General features: G+C 40.3%; 1 protein-coding gene across 1 annotated transcript in view; it reads left to right on the top strand.

The window, feature by feature from the left end:
* The window catches only part of scn1laa (sodium channel, voltage-gated, type I-like, alpha), a 222,916-nt gene extending 202,268 nt beyond the window's left edge, over positions 1–20,648 (top strand). The window contains exons 24-27 of the mRNA XM_068035216.1: positions 1,833–1,970; positions 8,671–8,775; positions 16,264–16,534; positions 17,382–20,648. Coding sequence (XP_067891317.1) covers positions 1,833–1,970; positions 8,671–8,775; positions 16,264–16,534; positions 17,382–18,565 — 1,698 coding nt within the window. The 3' untranslated portion in view covers positions 18,566–20,648. The remainder of the gene's footprint in view (positions 1–1,832; positions 1,971–8,670; positions 8,776–16,263; positions 16,535–17,381) is intronic.
* Positions 20,649–25,030: the final 4,382 nt, after the last annotated feature.

Genomic DNA, 25,030 nt, shown 5'->3' with positions numbered 1-25,030 from the left:
CAAATATCATGTCAGGTGACTGCTTCCGACATGGTCTGGGTCGGGACCCAGATGTTGTCCTCAGGTTTACGCCCCCAAAACAAAACTCCAGCCCCTTGAGTTTGTTGCTCCCAGCTTACCAAAACCCCACTTTTAAAATAAAAACAAAATACTGCAGATGCTGGAAATCTGAAATAAAAACAAGAAATGCTGGAAATACTCAGCAGGTCTAGCAGCATCTGTGCAGAGAGAAGCAGAGTTAATGTTTCAGGTCAGAGACCCTTCTTCAGAACCCACTTTTAAAATTCTCTGTAACTTCCTTCATCCCGACAACCATCGTGAGAACTCAGCGTTCCCCCAATTCTAGCTTCTTGTGCATCCCCGACTTCCTTTGCCCCACCATTGGCAACCATACCTTCTGCTGTATAGGACCTAAGCTCCTGAATTCCCTCCCTACACCACTCTGCCTCTCCACCTCTCTTTCTCCTCAGTTAAGCTGCTCCTTGAAATCTAACACTTTGACCAAGGTTTTGGCTGCCTTTCCTAATGTCTGCTCCTTTGTCTTGGTGTTAATTTGTTTCTGTCTGATTATGCCATGTAAATGCAAGTTGTTTTTGTTAGGGGGAACAATCAAATCTTCAACATAAAAGTGGCTGAGGCTTTAAGTACCAGTGATCACATTTGACGTTACAAGGATTGGAGATACTAGTAAAAATCCAAACAAAACTGTCAAATTCTAAAAGGACCAAATTTATCCATTTTAAACGTCTTGTCAGTGTGAACCTGAAAGATTTCAATATGGCTAGGGGAGTGGTAGAACTATGGAATTCCTTCAAGAGCTGTGTCTCAATGCGATAGACCAATGCGTACAGGTGCAAAGCGTACAGGTAACAGGCTTAAAGACACTCCTGCCTGGTTGAATAGAACCAACAAGCAACTGAAAAGAAGGAAAAAATGCAATGTCAAGAAGAAAAATCACCCAGAATTAAGATGGATTTAGTTTGAAACAGCATACCAGAAGTGTAAAAACGGCATCAGAAAGGCAATGGTTTTTTAAAAATTAAATATGGCATGTGAAGAATAACAAAAAGTTTTGTATTTATATTAAGAGAAAAAGAAAAATTAGGGATGTAGTGTGGCTACTGAAAGTGAGACTGGTGAAGGCATGATAAATGATAATGCAAAAATTATACATGCATTTTGTGCCTCACCTTTTACCAAGGAGGTGACAGGTAACCAATCTGGAAATGGAATTAGACCATAATTTTCCAAAGTTCTGTGAAAAGGAAAGTTGTGACAGAAGTCTGGAAGGTAGCAAATGTGTTTCCCTTCTTCAAAAAGACAGTGCTTGGTAAACTACCAAGGTTGATAATATTGCATGAAATTACTAATTGGGGCCAGAATCTGTCATAAACAGCATATCATAAAAAGCAGGTTGTGCTTGACCAACCTCATAAAATTCTTTGAAGAAGTAGCAGAAAGGATAGATAAAGAAATTGTAGTGCCTGTGGTTTATATAGGTTTTATAACGTTCCACACACAAGGCACTTATGGTAAAGCTAATGGCACATGGACTTCAGAGGAATTTGTCCATTTGGATAGAGAGATAGTCCTGAGAGCAAATTTTTATAAAGCTATAATGCATTTCCTTCTCTTCATTTAATTTGAAATGAAATTTGTAATATTCTATGCTTCTATGGATTCTGAATTTAGCTTGTATGGACTGCATTGCCATCTTAATGTTACGTAAGGTGCTTAAAAACATGAATGTCAAATCAATATAGAACAAAATGTATACAGCATTTGTTTTCAGTATTTTAAAGTTCTTTGTCCTAAATTATGTCTTTCTTTAGGATAAACTACAGCCTGAGTATGAATACAATCTGTACATGTATTTTTACTTTGTCATTTTCATCATCTTTGGATCTTTCTTCACCTTAAATCTGTTTATTGGTGTCATTATTGACAACTTCAATCAACAGAAGAAAAAGATAAGTATTTTGCCCTATTAGAAAATTAGTACATCTAATATGCCCATGGAGCAGTATACTTACTGCCTTAATATTGTGTTTATAAAATGCTAGTTGGATTACAGTTTTGTGCAGATTTCCCTCAAGGTCAGTTCCGTCATTTGTCAAGGGACAAAAGCACTATGGGGAGTATTTCCTTTTTTAAAAAAACTGAATTATGACACCACAGGCAGGATTTTCCTGCTGGCTTCAGAACCCCACTGTCAGGCTCAAATAAGGGTCAGAAGCCCACACAGTGTGGGGAACATCTGTGATTTTCCCTGAATGGGCTAATTAATGGCCAGAGGGTGAGCTCGCCGTCCAATTAAAGACAGCAGGTGGGCTCTTGAAACTGGAAGCCCTCCAGCTTGAAAGCAGCAGCAGGATGCCATGGCAGGTAAGTGATGGAGAGGGCACCCCAAAATGGAGGCACCCTCTCTAACACCTTTGCAACTGGTCATCATCTGCCAGAGGGGACCTGGAGGCCAACTGGAAAATCGGTCAGCCTCTGGCAACAGGTTTTAATAGGCTGTTAAGCAGCTTAATTGGCTACCTGCCGCTTGCGGTTGGGTAGCCCTGCTGCTCCCACCCCTTCAATCCGGCCTCCGGAAAAATGGCCCAGCTGGGGAACTGGGGCAAAATTCCATGCCTGCCCATCTCCATTCCTGCCACTGGTTGGGGCTAAAAATCCAGCCCTGTATTTTTGGTCATGTTCAACACATTCAATCACATAGTGACTCCTGTGTTTCCTTCAAGTGGATTTATGCCATACAGATTCATTAACCATTAGTGGCAGAAACCTGACAGTTTGAATCTGTAATTATACTAATATTCACATTTAACAAGCAACATAGCAACATTATTTTTGTATTTCTCAATTTATTGTTTCTTTATGGATATTATTTTCCATCTGTCACCTCTGCAGTAACTTTTGCTGTAGCTTGTGTTCCCTTTATGTGTATCAATTGTAGAGCATGTTTTTTTATTTTTATTATATTTTGCAAACTTAACTCTGCTGCTTTTTTTTATTAGCCTTTATCTATTGATTTTCTGTTCTTTGATTCTGTGCTCTTTGTGAGAGCCTCTGCTCTCTATATGATTCTGTGTTCTGTATATTTAGTACAATCCTCTCTTGTTTTCTGTTCTTTTTTTCTTACTAATTTTATTTCCTGTATATCTGTTCTGTGTTGTTCTGTATTCTGCGAATCTTATTCTACAATGTCTCTGTCTGATTTTCTTTTGTGCCAGTAATTCTGTAATCTGTCTAGCAGATGGTACATCCTATGTGGGCAGTTTTCAGGAAGCGTTCGAAAAGATCACAAAGTCAGCAGAATGACTGCTCCACATACCTGTTCATGCCAGCATGAGGCCTGAGCCATTTTGAGGCCTCGGCCTTATTAGCATACCATCGGCAAGCTGTGCGTATGAAATGAGTGCCCCATTACAGCTCACTGGTTCTGGAAGGGCAGTAGGTCCATATTGAGTCAACCACAAGGTTTTTGCTGGGGAGTAGAGGGGAAGGTCATCCCAGGAGGAGGACATTGAATGAGCTCACAGTGGGTCAGAGTCTTTTGTGGGCAACAAGAGAAGCACTTTGGCTCCTCTTGGGCCCATCAACAAAAAAACAGAAAGCTTCTTGGGCTGTTTTTTGAGTGGCCGCTCATGCCTGTACAAATGGGAAGAGCACCCATTTGTAACTGAAAATTGCAATCATTGTCTCACAATTGGCGTAGGGCCTTGATTTGCATATTTAAATAGCCTTGTGCCTGTTTGACATGGAGAGGCTGCTCGGCCATTTGCAGACCTGCTGAAAATTGCAAAAGGTAGCCCTTGGGCATAAGTGGAATAACTGAGGTGCCCCCAACACCACCCCCCTGCCCCAATTTTTAATTTCTGACAACCAAATTTTCAGGTGAGAAATTGCTCCCATAAGTCAGTATCTCTGTTATTTATACCTGATTATCAGTTCCATGATTTATAATTTTATATTTTGTGTTTATGATTCTTCATTCTCTATTTATTAACCTCTAATTTATTTTCCTGTTTCTCTGCTCCCTGTCACTGATTCCTTCAACTGTGCATTTGATTTAGTTTTGCATTTTCTTCATCATATGAATCTGTTTCTTTCCTTTTGGACCCAATTTTCTGTGTATTGTTTTTGATTCCTTGTTGTTTTCTAGTTTTCTATGAACTGAGTCTTCATTTAATATTGGACCAATGTTGTTTCTCCTTTTTGTTTCTCTGTTTCTCTGTTCTTTAAATGCAATTCTTTGTTCTGTGTACCTTATTCTCTGTTCACTTTTCCCTGATCTACTCCTCTCTTCTGTTTTCATGTTTCATTTAGTTTTTTTCTCCTGTCTTTCCAATTCTGTGTTCTTTGTGGCGTAATGACAGTGACTGATTGCACAATTAAGGGCAGTAACAGCAGGGAGAAGAATTATTGACAAGGGTAGCAACTACGAATGACTCAAACACTCTGAGGCTGCCAGATCCATTACATTGAATATTACGGTATACTGAATGAGGCCCACTTCACTTGCAAGTGCATGTTTTTTATTGGCTCCCACATATTGCATTATAACAAGGGTGTTCTGTATGTATTTCTTTTTATTTCAGTTGAAGAACTGCTCTATATTTGTAATTTTACTGAGCAGTGTTATAAAATCTTAAATTGCAGGCATGTACAGAATCAGAGAATATTTCTTAATTCACAAGGTTCAAAATTCTGCTGATCCTTTTGAGGAGGTCCTCTTGGAGACAGTGGACTTGGCGGGGTGGCGGGGGGCGGGGTGCATGGGTGGTGGTGATCATTTAGGTACTGAAGGCAAGTGGCCCATGCTTGTAGATTTACAGCTGAGGTTCCCACCTTGTGGTGCCACTGGAAAATCAGTGCAGCCCCCTGCTTCTGTAAGGCAGGTGCCCATGTCCGTATCAGGCCAATGGTTAAAGTTAAAAAAGAAAAATCATTACCTGCAGGGAATGGTGAGGCAGAATTCAGAAGGTAATTGGCATTGATGAGTTTTTGCCTTACCATCTTTAAAGTCTTGGAACCTATGCCTTCTCTCAGCAAGCATTGGATCTGCTGGGCCTAGAAGTGACAACCTGAATGAAATGTGCTTTGTAAGCCAGTAATGTGCCAGACAACTGTCCATCTATGCCTGCATGTCTTTCAGCCCCTCCCTCTCCACCTGAGCTGATCAGAATTGCAAAAAAGCAAAAAATATGGCTGATCTGGATTCTGTCCCAAATTTAACTCATGCCAGTTTACTGTACACCCCAGAATTTCAGTCCCAAAATATTTTTCTTAATAAATGGAATATTTCATTCTTTGTATACATTTGACTTTGGTGCAAATTCTCTGCTAAATGTCTTGATGAATCAAACAATCTGTTAAGACTGAAAATAAAAGGCAGATTTTTCTCCAGTTTAGCGTCCATTTTCCAGTGTTAATCAAGTAGTTGGAGAGAGAAAATTGGGTATACTGCTGAGTGCCCACTCATTTCTGCAGCCGCACTGACTTCCCTGTATCACTTCCACTGGATGCCAAAACCTCTGCCCAAATACAGGTGGACGAATTCAAATGAGACAGTAATGTTTATGTAATTTACACGTCACATTTTCCATCATTACCACCTGGCAACACAGGCCACTTCTTATTTGAAACATTAAACAATTAAATATTTAAATGACTGGAGCAGTGAGTGTAATTTATGTAGGTGAGCAAAGATAAACTCTAAAAGGGGATCCAAGATAAGACCTTGGAATGAATAAAAAATCACTGATGCAGTAAGTACATGAGAATGATGTAGAGTGGAGGGAAAAGCACTGAGGGAAATGCACCAGAGATCAATTTTGGAAATCTTATTGTTTCTAACATAAATTAACATTTTGGATTCAGAAGCTCTCTGCAAATTGGTCAAATTTGTAGGTGACACAAAACTGAAATCTAAGGAGATAGCCAGGGACACAGAGATTTTGTTATATAAAATGTGCAGGTGGACGAAATGGTGGCAGATGAAATTTGTGTGTAAACTATTGCATATATTAAGAAACAGTGATTATAGCTCTGGGTAAAATTAAATAGAGCTAGGGGTCTTAGTAGACTTGATACTTAGTCAGTAAAAATGAGTCAGCAAGACAGATAGGTCCAGAATGCACAATAACATCCTCACCAAAGATATCAATTATGGGATGAGCAGAATTACTGCAATTGAACCCTAATGGATTTCTGGGAAGTACCATTGCTCCAGCCAACAATCCATTTCAAATTATAAAAACTTTTAAGTGCCTGCGCGTTTTCTGTCCACTGTACTTCAGAAGTCAGTCACACTTCTGATGTTGCATACTGTCTAATGCAAAATACTGTACTACACTTTAAAAAAAGGAAATAAAACAGTACTTTCCTACTGCCCTGATTCAAAGTGAACTATCTCTTATATGCCAGAAAAGAACTGTTAGTATCTTGGATTTTGAATATCTAACCTCTCAAATACAAAAGAGAATTGCAATCAGGTACAAACTGAACCAATGACTACATTTTTATATATCCGAAGATGTTGTTAGATTGCTTAAGGCTATTACCAGGGAAAATACAACAAACTCACATAATTGTCATAGAATCATTACAGCACAGAAGGAAGCTATTTGGCCCATCGAGTCCATCCCAAACTCAACATTGTGTTAAGATAATCCTGGTGCAAAACCCTGGCCATAGCTGGCTGTCAAACTAACTGTACAATGACTGAGTATTAAGGGGCATCTATCCAATAAAAATATAACCATGGTGATTTTCATCTGTCTTCTATCCCATTAACACTAAAAACATGGCAGTTGCCAGAATTTTTTTAAATCATCTCCCGTCACCCAATTCAATTTTCAAGCAGACCCCAAAATAGAGGGAAACTGGCTTATTTAAGTTGAAGTACTATATCAGTTGTTGGTCCTTGACACAATTTCAAGTACCAATGGACAGAGCATACGCTGTGGATGCTCCGTTCAATGGTATTGGATGTAGAGTGGCCGAATCAATGGAGGCTACTCCCAAACATCCAAAAGAAGACCCATCACCCATAAAATCTTCCTACTCATTGGAGGCTGCTCAATGGTCTCTCAGTAGGAATACCAGTAGGTTTTGACCTTTGTTTTGGCTGTACAGTGGAGCCACCAGTTGGTTCCCCCCTTCCCCAGTTAGAGCTATTGGGCAGACGGTACAATCTTTTCGCCCGCTGCCTACCTATTGTGTGCTCTGTATTATAATCATCTTTGTTATTTTGTCACAATGGGAAGAATTTTCCTGAGGGCTTCAGGACCTCAGCAGCGGGATCAAATGGGGCAACCGAGCCTACACTTGCTGGGTTGGAGACTGGCCATGCAATCCTCCCGGAGATGGCCTCCTACTTGATGAGCTCCGTGCTCACCATCCTGGAACAGACAGCCGGTGGGCTCCGATGCTGCTGGCCCAATCACTTGGAGAGCTGGGTGCTGCCGAGACAAGTCGGAGAATATGAGGGTGCCTCAGCACAGAGACACCCTCGAAGACGTAAATCTAAATGGAAATTTCAGAGGTGCCAGGCCAGGAGGACCCTCAGAGTCAAGGGGCAGCCCCTCTAGTGGAAACGTTTGGGTCATGGATGTGGCCTTTCCTGATGGCAGCCCCTTTTTGGGGCACGGAGATTCTGACTCCGATGGTCCTCCAGCTTCCCGCAGGGAGGTTACCTCCATGGAGTTGGCGGTCTCCACACATGGCAGGTTTGCCAGCAGTGCTGAAAAATTGCTCTTAATTGGGGCCTTAAGTATGTAAATTGACTGCCTGTTTCCATGCAATGAGCAGTTGATCTGTTTCCCAGGCCATCCCTGGGAAACTTCCCTGGCGGCCGGAATGCATTGGGGAGCTATCCAGACACAACTCCCCACTATTTTCCCGGCCACCCTGCCTCCAGGCCTGCTACCGCAGGGCCAGGAAAATTCAGCCCAATGTTGTTTATAAAACAGCATATCATCTAAGTTACTGAGCCATGTGATGTTAAGGAAAATCTATTAAATTCAGTTACATTACAGAATAAGAAGCCAAGTGTTTAAATGATGGTAAAAATCTTAGATGTATATCTCAATATTCATTCAAAATTAAATTGCACAAATTAGCTATATAGTTCCTAGTATTAAAAATCTGCTCTTAATGGCAGTGTTATTTCCTAATCCCCTGAAGCATTTGTTTTGGCTGTTCTCTTCCCTGAATTTATGTAGCCTGGCTCAGTTGAAACTTGGATTAATTATCACCAAGAATTAATGCTGTAAGAGTTATGATACATATAAATTAATTAGTGCAAAACATGCTGGGCAATAAGGTTTAAGGTTATTACAAAGTTGAAGGAAAAAGTAAACAACATTTTATAACTTCAAATGTAATTTAGAAAAAGCCAAAAGCAGAATTTCTAGTATTGTTTCTGAATATGTTTTAAAAGTAATTATAATTACAGATTTTTAAAAAATGGTTATGTGAGTGATTAAATACTTTAAATGTAATCGTATAAGTTCCGCAGTTACCAATACAATTCATGTGATCTCACATTTATTGAGACAAAAGTAAGGGGTGTATTTCATAAAAAATCTTCCTGGGTGTTGTAAAATTGGCAAAAAGTTTGTTATGTAAATGGTTATAACCAGTATGCTTTTGTCACTTTACTTTGGAGGTCAAGATATTTTCATGACTGAAGAACAAAAGAAATATTACAATGCTATGAAAAAGCTTGGCTCCAAGAAACCACAGAAACCAATACCCAGGCCCTTGGTAAGAGCTGTTAGTTCAATATAGAAGAAGTAATAGACAATTTGCACTGTTCACATAAAGAACACATTGAAGAGCAGACGAAAATTACAGATGTGTCTGGTGCAGCGTAAATCCATGGAATGGACTTTAATGCACTTGTGTCCTAAAGCATTGTTGTGAAAATGTATGGGTTTAGTCCATTAAAGAGGTTAATCTATTAACTGCTTTCTGTTAAAATAGAGGTTACATAAAATAGAGGATAGAGATTTAGAAAATGAATAATTGTGTGAAACAATCTAAACGTGGGCTGCGTGCCTAACTTCCCAGGTTGCATCAGTACCATTCAGACTGTTGTGTTGATGAAATATTTTTTATAACTACCAGTACTTTACATACAGCTTTTCTTCAAATAATTTTCAAAACTGGAGCAATTTGAAAAGCTTTCTTGAGGTAAAATTTATGTTGCATTTTTGTCAGTGTGCAAGAGAAAAAAATGGCATATTTCTGTTTGTGGACCTGCTATAGCTTTAGAATTCTATAAACTTTAGTAAAGTGTATTAAAATGAGAAAGAATGAGAGACAGACAGTCATGAGTCAGAGTGATGGAGAGGGAGGGGAAAATCATTTGTTAGTGGAATTTTGAAGCCATTGTCACAATTGCTTTTTGCTCACAGTTACAGAAGGTAATTGTTAATTATTGCTTACATTTGTGTACGAGAGTGAGCACACACAGAAGAGACTTGGATCAGACGCAGTGGGAGAAAAAAATGGTGGCCTGCAAGCATGGGCCATGCGCTGCCACGCCATCGCGATCTAACATGTGGCGGCTCATTTAAATATGTAGGGCGGGCCGTGCCCCCCCCCCCCAATCACGTGGCAGGGGCGGGCTCTGCAATGCTTGAACGCCGTTAGCTGCCTCTGCGCAAGCACTAGCACCATTTTTAAAGGGCAGCCAGCCCTCCCACCCAGTTTAAATTTTTAAAGACCTACCTCTCAAAATTAAATACATTTCTAACACACCTTTCCCAACCCCCCAAAAAACAACTATTTGCCCTTCCCCCCCCCAAAACACATACCTTTTACATCTGACCTTTCCCTCCCAAATTGCACAAAGTTTAAGGTTTATCCCACCATCCCCTACACCCACTACGTATATTTGACCTCATCCCCAACCCCCGCACACACAAACTTACCTCCTCCCCCTTCTCCACCAGTATGCGCCGTATTTCCCCAGACGGGGATCTGAAGGTGTGGGAGTGCTGGCCGCTGCACCGAAGATCGCAGCAGGCCCTCAAGATAACATAAGAACATAAGAACTAGGAGCAGGAGTAGACAATTCAGCCCCTCGTGCCTGCTCCACCATTCAATACGATCATGGCTGATCTCATCTCGGCCTCAACTCCACTTTCCTGCCCATTCTCCATAGCCCTTCAACCCATTACTAATTAAAAATCTGTCTATCTCCTCCTTAAATTTACTCAATGTCCCGGCATCCACCACACTCTGGGGTAGCGAATTCCACAGACTCATGACCCTTTGAGAGAAGTAATTTCTCCTCATCTCTGTTTTAAATCTGCTACCCCTTATCCTAAAACTATGACACCTCGTTCTAGATTGCCTCACAAGAGGAAACATCCTCTCTACGTCTACTTTGTCAATCCCCTTAATCATCTTATATACCTCAATTAGATCGCCTGTCATTCTTCTAAACTCTAGAGAGTAAAGGCCTAAACTACTCAATCTCTCTTCATAAGACAAACCCCTCATCTCTGGAATCAATCAAATGAACCTCCTCTGAACTGTCTCCAATGCAACTACATCCCTCCTCAAGTAGGGGGAACAAAACTGTATGCGATACTCCAGGTGCAGTCTCACTGATGCCTTGTACAGTTGCAGCAACACTTCCCTACTTTTATACTCTATTCCTTTCGCAATAAATGCCAAAATTCCATTTGCCTTCCTTATTACCTGCTGTACCTGCATACTAGTTTTCTGCGATTCATGCACAAGGACACCCAGATCCCTGTGCACCGAAGCACTCTGAAGTTTCTCTCCATTTAGATAATAATTTGCCTTTCTATTTTTCCGACCAAAATGGATAACCTCACACTTATCCCTGCTAAACTCCATCTGCCAAATTTTGGTCCATTCACCTAACCTTTCCATATCCATTTGTAAATTTCTTATTTCTTTATTGCAATTTACTATCCCACCTATTTTAGTGTCATCTGCAAATTTGGCTGTAGTACCTTCTATCCCTGCATTCAAGTCATTTATATAGATTGTAAATAGTTGGGGCCCGAGGACCGAACCCTGTGGCACCCCACTAGTTACATCTTGCCAACCAAAAAAAGACCCATTTATCCCGACTCTCTGTTTCTGTTGGTTAGCCAATCCTCTATCCAAGCTAATAAATTGCCCCTAACCCCATGTGATCTTACATTGTGTATTAACCTTTTGTGCGGCACCTTATCAAATGCCTTCTGGAAGTCCAGATATATTACATCTACAGGATCCCCATTATCCACTTTGCTTGTTACAGCTTTGACGAACTCTAGCAAATTTGTCAAACATGATTTTTCCTTCATAAAACCATGCTGACTCTGATTGATTGCATTTTGACTTTCTAAATGTCCTGTTATTACTTACTTTATGATGGATTCTAACAATTTTCCAATGACAGTTGTTAAACTAACTGGTCTGTAGTTTCCTACTTTCTGTCTCCCTCCCTTTTTTGAATAAGGCAGTTATATTAGCTTTTTCCCAATCCACTGGAACCTTTCCTGCATCCAGGGAATTTTGGAATATTATAACCAATGGATCCACTATCTCTGCTTTAAGACCCTAGGATGTAGGCCATCAGGCCCTGGGGACTTGTCTGCCTTCAATCCAAATAGTCTGCTCAGTACTTTTTCCCCAGTGATAATGATTGTTCTAAGTTCCTCCCTTTCTATAACCTCTGCATTACCTGTTACTATTGGGATGGTGCTCGTGTCCTCCACCGTGAAAACTCAGGCAAAATACTGATTTAGTGTCTCTGCCTTTTCTGTGTTCCCTTCTATTAACTCTCCTGTCTCATCCTCCAAAGGACCAACATTCACTTTGGTTACTTTTACCTTTTATATAAGTATGGAAGCTTTTGCTATCCGTTTTTATATTTTGCACTAGTTTTCTTTCATAATTTACCTTTGCTCTTTTTGTTACTTTTTTGGTAACACTTTGTTGATCTTTAAAAGTTTCCCAATCTTCCAGCCTGCCACTGGCCTTTGCAATATGGTATGCCTTAGTTTTTGTCTTTATGTTATGCTTAACTTCCTTGCTTAGCCATGGATGTTTTTTCCCCCGTTACAATCTTTTTTCCTCTCTGGAATATATTTTAGTTGGGAGGAATTGAATATCTCCTTAAACATCTGCCACTGCTCATCAACTGACCTACCTTTTAGTCTTCCTGCCCAGTCCACTAGGGCCAGATCGGTACTCATGCCTATGTAATTACCTTTGTTTAACTCCAGAACGTTAGTGTGGGACTCCAGTTTCTCGCCCTCAAACTGAATTTGAAATTCTAGTATGCTATGATCGCAGGTAAGTCCATGTAATTTTATTCATTTGAATATTTAAATTGTGGTCCCATCGCCCAGCGAAGGGGGGGGGTTGCTGCTATGGAGCCTCACCGCCGCTGGGAGAGTCGGGCCGGTCCCTCCTGGCATCGAGGTCCATGGCGGGCCTCATCTGGAGCCATTTTCAGGCTCCCCCACCACAGAACCTGATGGCCTGAGGGAGAACAAAATCCAGCCCTAGAAATGCAGAGTTGACCCCACTCCACTCCACCCCACCCCCGTCCACTACAGTAAAAATCCTAAGTTCCCCCCTTCCCTATCTCGGTGGTGGCAGCTTTCCCTGGACGGGGAAGTGAAGGCGCATGAGTGCCGGTCATCGCACGGAAGATCCTGGCCAGCTGGTAAGATTGCGGGAACTGTAGGTAAATGTATTCATGAGGTTTATTTAAATATTTAAAGTCAGATCCCATCACCGAGCTGTGGGGGGAGGTGGCGGTCGGGGGGCTGCCATGGAGCCTCGCCGCCACCGGGAAGATAGAGCCCAGCAACCCGGTATCGGGCTCCATGGTGGGCCGCTGCTGCTGCGATCTTCCGGCCTCCTCCACCACGGAGCCCGACGTCGGGAGCTCAACAAAATTCAGTGCAGTGAGAGGATGAAAAGAGAGAATGCAAACAACTTTTTCTTATCCTAATTTGATTTCTTTTTTTAAAAAATAAATTTGAGTTGCCTGTTAACCCGTTCTCAAGGAGAGCAATTGGGAGTTGGAGGGATGGAGTGTAGGATGTGAGTCATAGTCACTGCTGAGAAAGAGAGAGTGCAGAAGCTGCAACATTTGATTATGTTATTTAAAGGGGAAACAGTAAGGATTGTGATGGGAGTGATAGGACTGGGAGGAGATATTGGACAAGTGAAAGTAGAAATGCATTGGGAGCAAGAGGTAAGGAAGAAACATAAATGAGGAAGAGACAGGGAAGTGAACCATTGAGAATTACATTTTCCCCACAAATCCATCCCAAATGCAGTCTACAGGCATTAGGGTCTCCATTCCCCACCAAATCACACCATTGCATACATCACCTATAATCTGAAAGTAAAAGAGAGAAAAATGACGGAGAGATAAAAGAGAGAAACAAAAAGAGGAATAAGGGAGAGAAGCAGCAGAAGCAAGATAGAGAAGCAGCAACACAACAACAACTTGTATTTATATAGCACGTTAATGTAATTAAACATCCCTCGCCACTTCACAGGATCATTATCAAACAAAATTTGACACTGAGCCACGTAAGCAACTATTGGAGCAGATGACCATGGTCAAAGAGTTAGGTTTTAAGGAGCGTCTTAAATGAGAAAAGAGAGGTAGAGAGGCAGAGAGGTGTAGGGAGGGAATTCCAGGGCTTAGGACCGAGGCAGCTGAAGATACGGCCATCGACGGTGGAGCAGTTAAAATCAGAGATGCTCAAGAGGCCAGAATTAGATGAGTGTAGCTATCTCAGAGGGTTGTGGGGCTCGTGTAAATTGCAGAGATAGGGAGGGGCAAGGCCATGGAGGATGAGAATTTTAAAATTGAGGCATTGTTTAACTGGAAACCAGTGTAGATCAGCGAGCAAGGGGAGATGGGTGAATGGGACTTGTGCGAATAAGGACATGGGCAGCAGAGTTTTGGATGACCTCAAGTTTACAGAGGGTAAAATGTGGGAGGCTGGCCAGAAGTGTGTTGAAGTAGTCAAGTCTAGAGTTTACTAAAGCATGGATGATGGTTTCAGCAGCAGATGAGTTAAGACAGTGGCGGAGTTGGGCGATGTTGCGGAAGTGGAAATAGGTGGTCTTAGCCATGGCACGAATATGTGGTCAGAAGCTTATCTTGGGGTCAAGTATGACACCAAGGTTCCAAAAATTTTGGTTCCGCCTCTAACAACCCTTCACCTCACCAGTGAGAGGGATGGAGATGGAGGCTAGGGAACAGTTTGCAGTGGGAACCAATGACAGTGGCTCCAATCTTCCCTATATTTTTGAAACCTCTGCCCAGCCAGTACTGGGTGTCGAACAAGCATTCCAATAATTTAATGACAGTGGAGGAGTCGTGAGAGGTGGTGGTAAGGCAGAGTTGTCAGTGTACATGTGAAAATTGAAACTATGTTTTTGGATTATGTCACCAAGGGGCAGCATATAGATGAGAAGTAGGTGGAAGCCAAGGATGGATCCTTGAGGAACACCAGAGTTAACGCCTGTAAATGGGAAGAGAAGTGATTTTTTAGCTCCATTAAGATAGATAAGAATAAAACCAGATGAATGTAGTCCTACCCAGCTGGACGATGGTGTAGAGGCATTAGAGAAGGATGGTGTGGTCTCTCATGCCCAAGGCTGCAAACAGGTCGAGAAAGATGAGGAGGGATAGTTAACCTTTGCCACAATCACATAGAATGTCATTTGTGACTTTGAAAAGAGCCGATACCGTGACCAAGACAGTAACCTGAATGGATGGATTCAAACATGTGTTCCGGCAAAGATGGACACGGATATGGGAGGCGACAATGCGTTCAAGAACTTTGAAGAGGAAAAGGAGGTTGGAGATGGGACAGTAGCTGCAAAGATGGTGAGGTGAAGGTCTTTTTTTGAGGAGAGGGGTGATGATGGAGATTTGAAGGAAAGTGGAACAGTACCTGAAGAGAGAGAACTGTTAACAATATCAGCTAACATAGGAACCTGGAAAGGAATTGGGTGGTCAGGAGTTTAGTGGGAATAGGGTCAAGGGAGAAGGAGGTGTTCTCATGGACATGATGAGCTCGGAGAGGGCATGAGGAGAGACTGGAGAGAAACTAGAAAAAAGATGCACGTTCAAGGCTACGGCAGGGGGATATTTAGAGGAAGTTTGGCCGGTGGGCTAGGGAAGGGAGGGAATTCACAGAGGCAACTAATTGGATGGTCTCAATCTTCATGGCAAAGAAATCCAAAAGCTCCTAGTGCACTGTTGGAGGTGAGGATGAAGGGGACAGGGGAGAAGGGTTTAAGAAGACAGTTTGCAGTGGAGAAAAAAAGCCAGGAGTTATCTTTGCATTCCAGGATGATCCTAAAATAGTGAGCAGTTTTGGTAGATAAGAGCAGAACCTGATAGTGCTTTAATAAAAGCAAAATACTACGGATGCTGGAAATCTGAAATAAAAACAGAAAGTGCTGGAAATGTTCAGTAAGTCTGGCAGTATCTGTGGAGAGAGAATATCTATTCAAGGCTGCGTCCCTTGGACATAAGGGAGTAAAGATGAGGGCCATACTGGGGGAAAGTCCCACAAAGACAGCAAACACAGATAGGAAAGACCATATTGTCTGATTTACCATTGGAATTAATAAGAAATGTTTTCTACAATAATAGCATTGTTGTCCTATGTGGGAAATGTTAAAATTGTCTTTCAGTGGGTATGACCTGGGACAATGTTCTTGAAGGGCCCCATAAACAGAAAAGTTTGCAAACCATGGTAATCATCATTGCAAAATTCTTTGAAAAATAAAAATAACAGTACTTCAAATGTTATATTTGTCTACATTTCAGTAGCAATTGTACTAATAAAATAAACTACTTGATAGAAATCAACAGCACATGGTTATATTCATTCATATGTAAACTCATAAACAAATATAGGTGATGACTTAATTCTTCTAGGCTTTCATTCATAATTTTGTAAAAATATTTTCTATCAAACATGGTCTGTACCCAAATCAGCCAATTACTTTTTCATGCTTTAAGATTTTTTTTCTTCATTTTATTAGCAAATAAATAAACTTGGGCAGTATCTGTGCAATGTGGTGCCACTGTTTAACTGTAATGCTTAGTATTTATATATGTACAGTATAAGTACATAATATCAAATGCTATATGTTGAAAGATACGATGTTATGTCCTTTTAGGTGCTGCTGAGAATAATTAATTTATCTGTTACTATTTACCTTATGTTATAGAACAAGATCCAAGGAATGGTGTTTGATTTTGTAATGCAGCAAGCCTTTGATATCACCATCATGATTCTTATCTGCCTTAACATGGTCACCATGATGGTGGAGACAGATGATCAAAGTAAAAAAATGGACGACGTCTTATATTGGATCAACATGGTTTTCATTGTCCTTTTCACAAGCGAGTCTGTGCTTAAACTGATTGCACTCCGCTATTATTACTTTACAATAGGCTGGAATACTTTTGACTTTGTGGTGGTCATTCTTTCAATTGTAGGTAAGCATGTTATTGAGTTTAATCAATGCTCAGAAATAATTATTCCCTCAAGTTTTTCTCTCATTGGAATTAAATGTACTGTTTTTAATATTTGGCTAAGTGCCTGCAATTGTGGCTATTATATGAAAAGTTACATAACTTCAGTGTTATTTAGCAAAATTTAATAAATGCTTGCAAAAAGTTCAAAAATGCATTACATTCTGAAAAACTAAAACAAAAAAAAGTAATTGTCACTGATATTAATTTTGAAAGGAATTAACTTAAAGTTTTGTAGTGTTGTTCAACTATTAGTGTAATGTCAAAAAAAATTGGAAACGTTAATGCAAAGGTTTTACTTAAGTGTAAAGTTGAGATCATTAGCAATTGTTTATAATAGCATAGAAGCAGTGAAATTTTAATGTTGACCTGTTTCATTCAATTAAATTGATCCCAGTATCACTATTTGTCAAATCATGTGGTACAGTTTCAATGCTTGCAAAAATTCACAATTCTAACATAAGGGCCTAATAGTTATTACTGTCTGCTGTGGTACTTTTAACTATCATAAATTGAAAATAGAAAGCATTTAGTTAAAAACAGTAAAATAAATTAGGTTTTTCTTTGGATGTTTTAAAGATAGTAACATGCAATAAAATTTGGCCCAAGGCAGTAACATATCTTGGTATTAAAATGATTAAAAATCAGCTAATGCTTTGCTCCTGGGGTTTGTAACATTTTTTCAATCCTTCATTGTGTTACAGTTTTGAAACACATTTCAGATTATGAATGATCCTTTAAGTATTATCACACTAAAATTAGTTAGGCAAAACTGTGGCTAATGCATAATTTGTTTTTTTTTCCTTTTTAGGCATGTTCTTAGCGGAAATCATTAAAGAATACTTTGTGTCACCAACATTATTTAGAGTTATCCGACTTGCCAGAATTGGTCGGATCCTGCGTTTAATCAAGGGTGCTAAGGGAATCCGTACACTGCTGTTTGCACTGATGATGTCTCTTCCTGCCTTGTTCAACATTGGTCTTTTGCTGTTCTTAGTCATGTTCATTTATGCCATATTTGGGATGTCTAATTTTGCATATGTGAGGAAGGAATCTGGAATTGATGACATGTTCAACTTTGAAACTTTTGGAAACAGCATGATCTGCCTGTTTCAGATCACTACATCTGCTGGTTGGGATGGGTTACTGGCTCCAATTCTAAACAGTGGGCCACCAGACTGTGACCCAACAAAAGATAACCCAGGCAGCCCTATTAAAGGAGATTGTGGTAACCCATCAGTTGCCATTTTATTCTTTGTCAGTTACATCATAATATCTTTCTTAATTGTCATAAATATGTACATTGCTATTATTTTGGAGAATTTCAGTGTTGCAACAGAGGAAAGTGCTGAACCACTGAGCGAGGATGACTTTGAGATGTTTTATGAAGTTTGGGAAAAATTTGATTCGGATGCAACTCAATTTATGGAGTATGGTAGATTGCATGATTTTGCAGATGCCTTGGAACCACCTCTTCGTGTCGCAAAACCCAACAAAATACAGCTTATAGCTATGGACTTGCCCATGGTTAGTGGAGATAGAATTCACTGTCTTGATATCTTGTTTGCATTTACAAAGCGTGTGCTGGGTGAGGGTGGAGAAATGGATGCTCTTCGACAACAGATGGAAGATCGCTTTATGGCATCCAATCCGTCCAAGATATCATATGAGCCAATTACAACCACTCTACGGCGTAAACAGGAACATGTTTCTGCAACTATAATTCAGAGAGCTTTCAGACGATATCTGATTAGGCGAACATTGAAGCAAGCCTCTTTCATGTTCAAAGAAAAAGGTAAAGCAAGTGAGCTTTTACCTGGCAAAGAAGAAATGGTAATAGATAAGTTTAATGAAAGCTCCACTACAGACAAAACTGATATGACTCCTTCTACCACATCTCCACCATCCTATGACAGTGTAACAAAGCCAGAAAAATCCAGAGAGGAGAAAGAAAAAGAAGATAGAGGCAAAGATGTAAGGGAGTATAAAAAGTAAAATGCAAACAAATAAAAAATGATCCACTTGTATGACATTGTTTACAGCCTTTTAAGTGTGACCCAACTGTATGAACAAGACTCCATTTGGAGATCTATGCCAAACTGACAATTAATAGATTGAGGTCATTGCCTAAAAAAGGCAGTGACCCTCATCAGGAGACTGTGACTCTGTACAGCAGGGGGAGTCAGCAACCTGGACAGCAGGTTACTGTTTCCACTACCAGTTGACACTGCTGAAGAGGAGAGTCAAAATGGCTACTAAGACTGTAGGAATGAGACAAAGGGACCAGAAAATTTTACATGTATGTGTGTCATTTAATGTGCAACACTGGTATCTTTTATCCCTGTATTTTGCATTCCATTTGCCGCAGTTCCACAGTTTATACCAGGCCCATAACAATTCACGTTATTTTATAATTCATGAGTTATATATTATATGTGACTATTTTTCTAAATCAGGGCAGGGCTTTATGTTTTTTGGGAAGGGGTTTCAAGACGTTTAAGATAAGAGGATCACCCCACAAGTTTAGAAAAATGTGCTTAACATGCACAAAAATGTTTTGCATGGAAGCATGCTGCATTCATTCATTGTGCATGAAAAATCATTAACTCACAAATCAAACAAGATATTTTTTATCTATTTAGTGTTTCAGGGTGGCCCTGATGTCCAAGGTGCTTTACTAAATGTGTTGTGTTATATTTGAACAGTTCTAATATGTGCCTGTTAGTTATTTATAACCCCTAAACTGAGAGTTGATGGGTATTTTTATGTGGAACATTTACAAATAACTCTCAGCAGCTGCAATTTTAGTCTTAAGTTCTAGAGACACAATCACTATTTGTTCCTTTTATACTGCCATGCGTGGATATAAACAAAGAAACCCAGAGGGATCTGCCCAACAAAACTAAATTGACCAAAATTGAACTTTACAGAAATTGCTCTGCGTTATCCTGCAGTATTGTTTTGCCATCTTCAGCTCTCAGCAAGATTGACATTGTACATGACAAAGAAATCCCTCTGTTGTGTAAATAGTTGCTTCACACTGTGTTGCATGTTTGAGCAAAGAAGTAACCCAGGCACAGCATTCATTGCATCAAATATGCATCACATTAAGTCTAGTTTGCAAGCTTTTGCCAGGTAATATGATGTATTCTGTATCATTATACATAGCTTGGATGCTGTCACTGGTGCATGTTTATATTGCCCTTTGCTGCTGTACACTGTTCCTTTCACTGTCCAGAAGTGTTTGAAAAATAGAAAGTCATAAGCCAGTGGTAAACTGAGAAATTGCTCAATAAGACCTCAGTCCTCCTAGTTTGCAGCTAACTAAGAAGCTTTTTTCTTTTGAATTTCCTGATTAATATGGAACTGTATGCTGTAAGATCAGACTCTACAGGATATGTTGCAAATTGTTTGAAATGCTCAAAATATGTGGTTGAATTTTCTAAGAAAAAATATAAATACTGTAAAAATTCATTTTGTTTTACTTTTCAGCATTTGTACATATAAAAAGCTATGAGAATTACTTCAGGTCAGTACTACAGACACTTTTTTTTACGTTGATCCATAGCACTTTTTCACCAATGCATTTCCCAAAAAAGAGAATTTTAGTTTACTTTTTAATAAATAAATGCACACATTTTTAGTACAACAAAACTTAATTTGTCAGAATTGGGACCATGATTCACTTCCTTCTGCAAAGTGATATCTAGAAAAAAAAAATGAGAAACATTATTCAAACCTAAAGCACTGCCTGCATTGAGGGTGTTAAGGAAATCCTTACTATTACAAAAATCCTTGATCCTTTATGGTGTCCATTTATATGGGCATTTTTATCTTGTGAAATGATTCATGCTGCACTAGAATTGTTTGAAGTGGAAAATGGGTCCACAGTTTTTTTTTCACAAGAACAAAGTTGATCTTCTTTAATCACACCCAGGTTATTTTGTGTTTTCTTACACAAAGAGAAGTTAAATGTAAACTCCTTTTATTAAGTACTCCTTTTATTGTAGTGTATTAGTGAACTGCATGCAGGATAATGCTAATATTACCGTAAATAATGGTAAGACTACATTACAGAAACAAGCTAACAGAATAAATAATTTTTTTTATTGTACGTAATGACTGTCTCTGTGTGGATTTTTTTGTTGTCTGAATATTGCACAGTTGTCTGAATATTGCACAGTTGTCTACTGTTTACATAGAAAACCTTCAAAATCTGTCCAACATATTGTTAATTTCAGATTGAGAACATTATTTTACTTTTATTTTTTGGTTTATCTGGGTAGATAATGTACTCATTTGTAAAGTCTAGCTTGTGCAAAGCTTTCCTGACTAGTAGGTGATCATGCCTTTCCCTAGTATATCCTTTGGTGTCACAACTCATAATTGCTTATATTTTTAGTGCTGTGTATTTGTATCGATACTATATTAAAAATCCCATTTATTTGCACCAAATTTTGCAATTGACACGCCATGCTTGGAGTGGCCTAATGGTTCTTTTCCTTTCATCGGTGAGATGTCCAGAATATACCAGAATGTCGTATTCTTAAGACTATTTTATATATAATATACAAGCTGATGCATTATTCATAATCAGGCAGAGGATTTATAAAAACAGGGTGTTATGCCAAATAATATTGCCAGGGATTTATCAGCATTAGCAGTACCTGTGAGTTATGCGAGCATTTGAGTAGGAGGCCAAGAGTCTGTCAGCACCAAGAAGGAGGTCTCAAGATGTAGCAATATATTGAGGGGAATCCTGTGATTGAGAAGGGAGGCTGGATCCCAGGACACTGCTGAGATGGGTTCTCAGTGTACCAGGGCAGCTGCTGGGATCTGGGGTAAATTGGAAGAGGAAGTCCTTCCTCTGGAAGCATGGGAGGCAGCCATGGGATCAGGAAGCTCTGAAAGGGAGGTCCTGGAGTTTGGGAGTATTAGTGGCATAACTGGGGTCTGGAAACGCTGAAAGAGCAAATCTCAGAATGTGTGCGTAACAGTGCCATAAATATTTTAATGACCTTCTGGTGTTAGATAAGGTAAGTGAAGGCATGAGTCCCCATGCAGATCCTGAAATAATTCTGGAAGCATTACTCATCTGCACACCATCTGTGTCTACCCATGTAAATGCAGAGATTAATGAGACAGATAATATGTATTAGATTCCTCACCAAGGCCTTTCACACATCCCCCTTCCATTATTCCATTATTCCTTATCCTACTTCTTGAGACGAAGGGTGATAGTATTGGAGCAAAAAGTTTGGAGATTGCTGTATAGCCTGACCCTGAAGGCATTATAACCCTGGAATGCCTGCAGATATCTGGGTGAAATTAAATCAATAGCCTTACTAATCAGTGGGAAAGAAGTGCCTTGGCAACCATCGGAACCATAAGTATGTGTGAAAGAGAAATTGCTCAAATCCATTGTGGACATACTGGTGAAAGATGTAGAAGTTGCAGGAGAAGTGCAAGGATCAGGTTGCTAATAGAATGAATCGTTTACAGTACTTTGAATAATTACAGTCTTTAATCATTCTGACTCATTGTACTTAAAGTGGATAAAGCACCAGGACTCTGTACTTAAAGTGGATAAAGCATCAGGACCAGATGAGATGCATCCAAGGATACTGAGGGAAGTGACAGTAGAAATCGCAGAGGCACTGGCCCTAATTTTTCAGTAGTCCTTAGACTCGGGGGTGGTGCCAGAGGACTGGAGAATTGCAAACATTACACCCTTGTTCAAAAAAGAGTGTAAAGATAAGCCCAGCAACTACAGTCCAGTCAGTTTAACTTTGCTGGTGGGAAAACTTAACTAGAAAAAATAATTCAGGACAAAATCAAGAGTCACCTGGACAAATGTGTGTTAATTAAGGAAAGCCAGCATGGATTTCCTAAGGGAAAATCATGTTTAACTAACTTCTTGGAGTTTTTTGTGAAAGTAACAGAGAGAGTTGATGAGGTCAATGCTGTTGATGTGGTGTACATGAATTTTCAAAAGGCATTTGATACAGTGCCTCACAACAGACTTGTGAGCAAACTTGTAGCTCATGGAATAAAAGGGATGGTAGCAACATGGATACAAAATTGGCTGAGTGACAGGAAACAAAGAGTAGTGGTTAATGGATGCTTTTTGGGCTGGAGGAAGGGCTGTAGTGGAGTTCCCGAGGGATCAGTATTGGACCCTAGCTTTTCCTGATATATATTGTTATGCAGACCCTCCACCTGCCAAGAATGAGGCATATTAATTTTGTCATATGAACATTGTTTTTAAACTGTTGCTGGAATGAGGAAATGACTTGTTAAACAGATCAGCCGTGGCTGGAAAAAACATTTGCATACTAACAGACAGTGCTTGGAGGGATAAAGGGGCTATTCCCTGCTCCAATTTAACCCATAATGTACTTTGAGCACAAGGTATTGTGTGTAAGAAGAGACATTCCAGGGTCAGCTAAAACAAGAGAATCCACAAACAGATGTGGTCAGAGCAGCTAGTCACATGACTAACCTGCTTTGCAAGTTGGGTTTTTCTGAATTGTACAAAAAGTTTGAACTGAGAAAAGACTGTTTGCTCCTGGAGTGAGAAGACTGCTCCTGTCTGCTCCCATCTCTTTTTCATAAGCCTCTGGACCCACTGAGGACACATGAACTTCAAGAGAGAAAAGTCTCCTACATCGAACAAGGTTTAAGAAGAATACTGGGCCCCAACAAAAAGTAAGACCTACCTACAATCAAGGACTTTACAGCGAGCTCGAAGAACAGTAACCAAAACCAGCTTCAGATATTGCCTCAAACTTTTCCACTTTATTTCTTCTGCTCCTTTCTGTCTCTGTCTGCATGTGTGTATCACGTATGCATGCTAGCGTGGGCGTTAACCAAATTAGAGTTTAAGTTTAATAAAGTTTAACTTTTTTTCTTTAAACCTTAGAAAACCTGTTTGCCTAGTTTCTATGCCTTATAATTGGACGTTAGTGAACAAGGTTGGAGTGAGTGGGTGGCACAGTGGTTAGCACTGCAGACTCACGGCTCCAGTGACCTGGGTTCGGTTCTGGGTACTGTCTGTGCGGAGTGTGCAAGTTCTCCCTGTGACTGCGTGGGTTTCCGCAGGGTGCTCTGGTTTCCTCCCACAACCAAAGACTTGCATGTTGATAGGTAAATTGGCCATTGTAAATTGCCCCTAGTGTAGGTAGGTGGTAGAAGAATGGTGGGGATGTGGTAGGGAGTCTGGGATTAATGTAGGAATAGTATAAATGGGTGGTTGATGGTCGGCATAGACTCGGTGGGCCGAAGGGCCTGTTTCAGTGCTGTATCTCTCTATGACTGCGTGGGTTTCCTTCAGGTGCTCTGGTTTCCTCCCACATGCCAAAGACTTGTGGGTTGATAGGTAAATTGGCCATTGTAAATTGCCCCTATTGTAGGTAGATGGTAGGAGAATTGAGGGAAGGTGGGGATGGGAGAGGGAAATGGGATTAGTGTAGGGTTAGTATGAATGGGTGGTTGATGGTTGGCACGGACTCAGTGGGCCGAAGGGCCTGTTTCGGTGCTGTATCTCTCTATGACTCTAAGTATCCACCAAGGGGAAGCTAATATATGGTGTGTTTAAAATTAAGCCCTGATGGTAAGACCAGGTGAAGGCTGAGAGGGAACCCTTGACCTCTTTCTCAACTGGTCGTAACAATATTAATGACCTAGACCTTGGTGTACAGGGCACAATTTCAAAGTTTGCAGATGATACGAAACTTGGAGGCATTGTGAACTGTGAGCAGGATAGTATAGAACTTCAAAAGGACATAGACAAGTTGATGGAATGGGCAGACAGGTGGCAGATGAAGTTCAATGCAGAGAAATGTGAAGTGATTCATTTTGGTAGGAAGATCATGTAGAGACAATATAAAATAAAGGGTAGAATTCTAAAGGGGGTGCAGGAGCAGAAAGACCTGGGTATATATGTGCAGAATTCATTGACGGTGGCAGGACACAGAGAGAGCGCAGTTAATAAAGCATACAGTACCCTGGGCTTTATTAATAGGGGCCATAGAGTACAAGAGCAAGGAAGTTATGTTGAACTTGTATAAGACACTAGTTCGGCCTCAACTGGAGTATTGTGTCCAGTTCTGTCTGCCGCACATTAGGAAAGACGTGAGGGCATTGGAGAGAATCCAAGAAAGATTCATGAGAATGGTTCTAGGGATGAGGAATTTCAGTTATGAAGCTAGATTGGAGAAGTTAGGACTGTTTTCCTTGGAGAAGAGAAGGCTGAGAGGTGATTTGATAGGGGTATTCAAAATTATGAGGGGTCTGGACAGAGTAGATAGAGAGAAACTGTTCCCACTCGTGAAAGGATCAAGAACGAGAGGACACAGATTTAAAGTATTTGGTAAGAGAAGCAAAAGTGACATGAGGAAAAACTTTTTCATGCAGCGTGTGGTTAAGGTCTGGAATGTACTGCCTGAGAACGTGGTGGAG

The sequence above is a fragment of the Heterodontus francisci genome, chromosome 7, assembly GCF_036365525.1.
Source record: "Heterodontus francisci isolate sHetFra1 chromosome 7, sHetFra1.hap1, whole genome shotgun sequence".
In the NCBI taxonomy this organism is placed as follows: Eukaryota; Metazoa; Chordata; class Chondrichthyes; order Heterodontiformes; family Heterodontidae; genus Heterodontus; species Heterodontus francisci.
The sequence above is the reverse complement of the archived record's forward strand: the minus strand, read 5'-3'. Positions and strand labels throughout refer to the sequence as shown.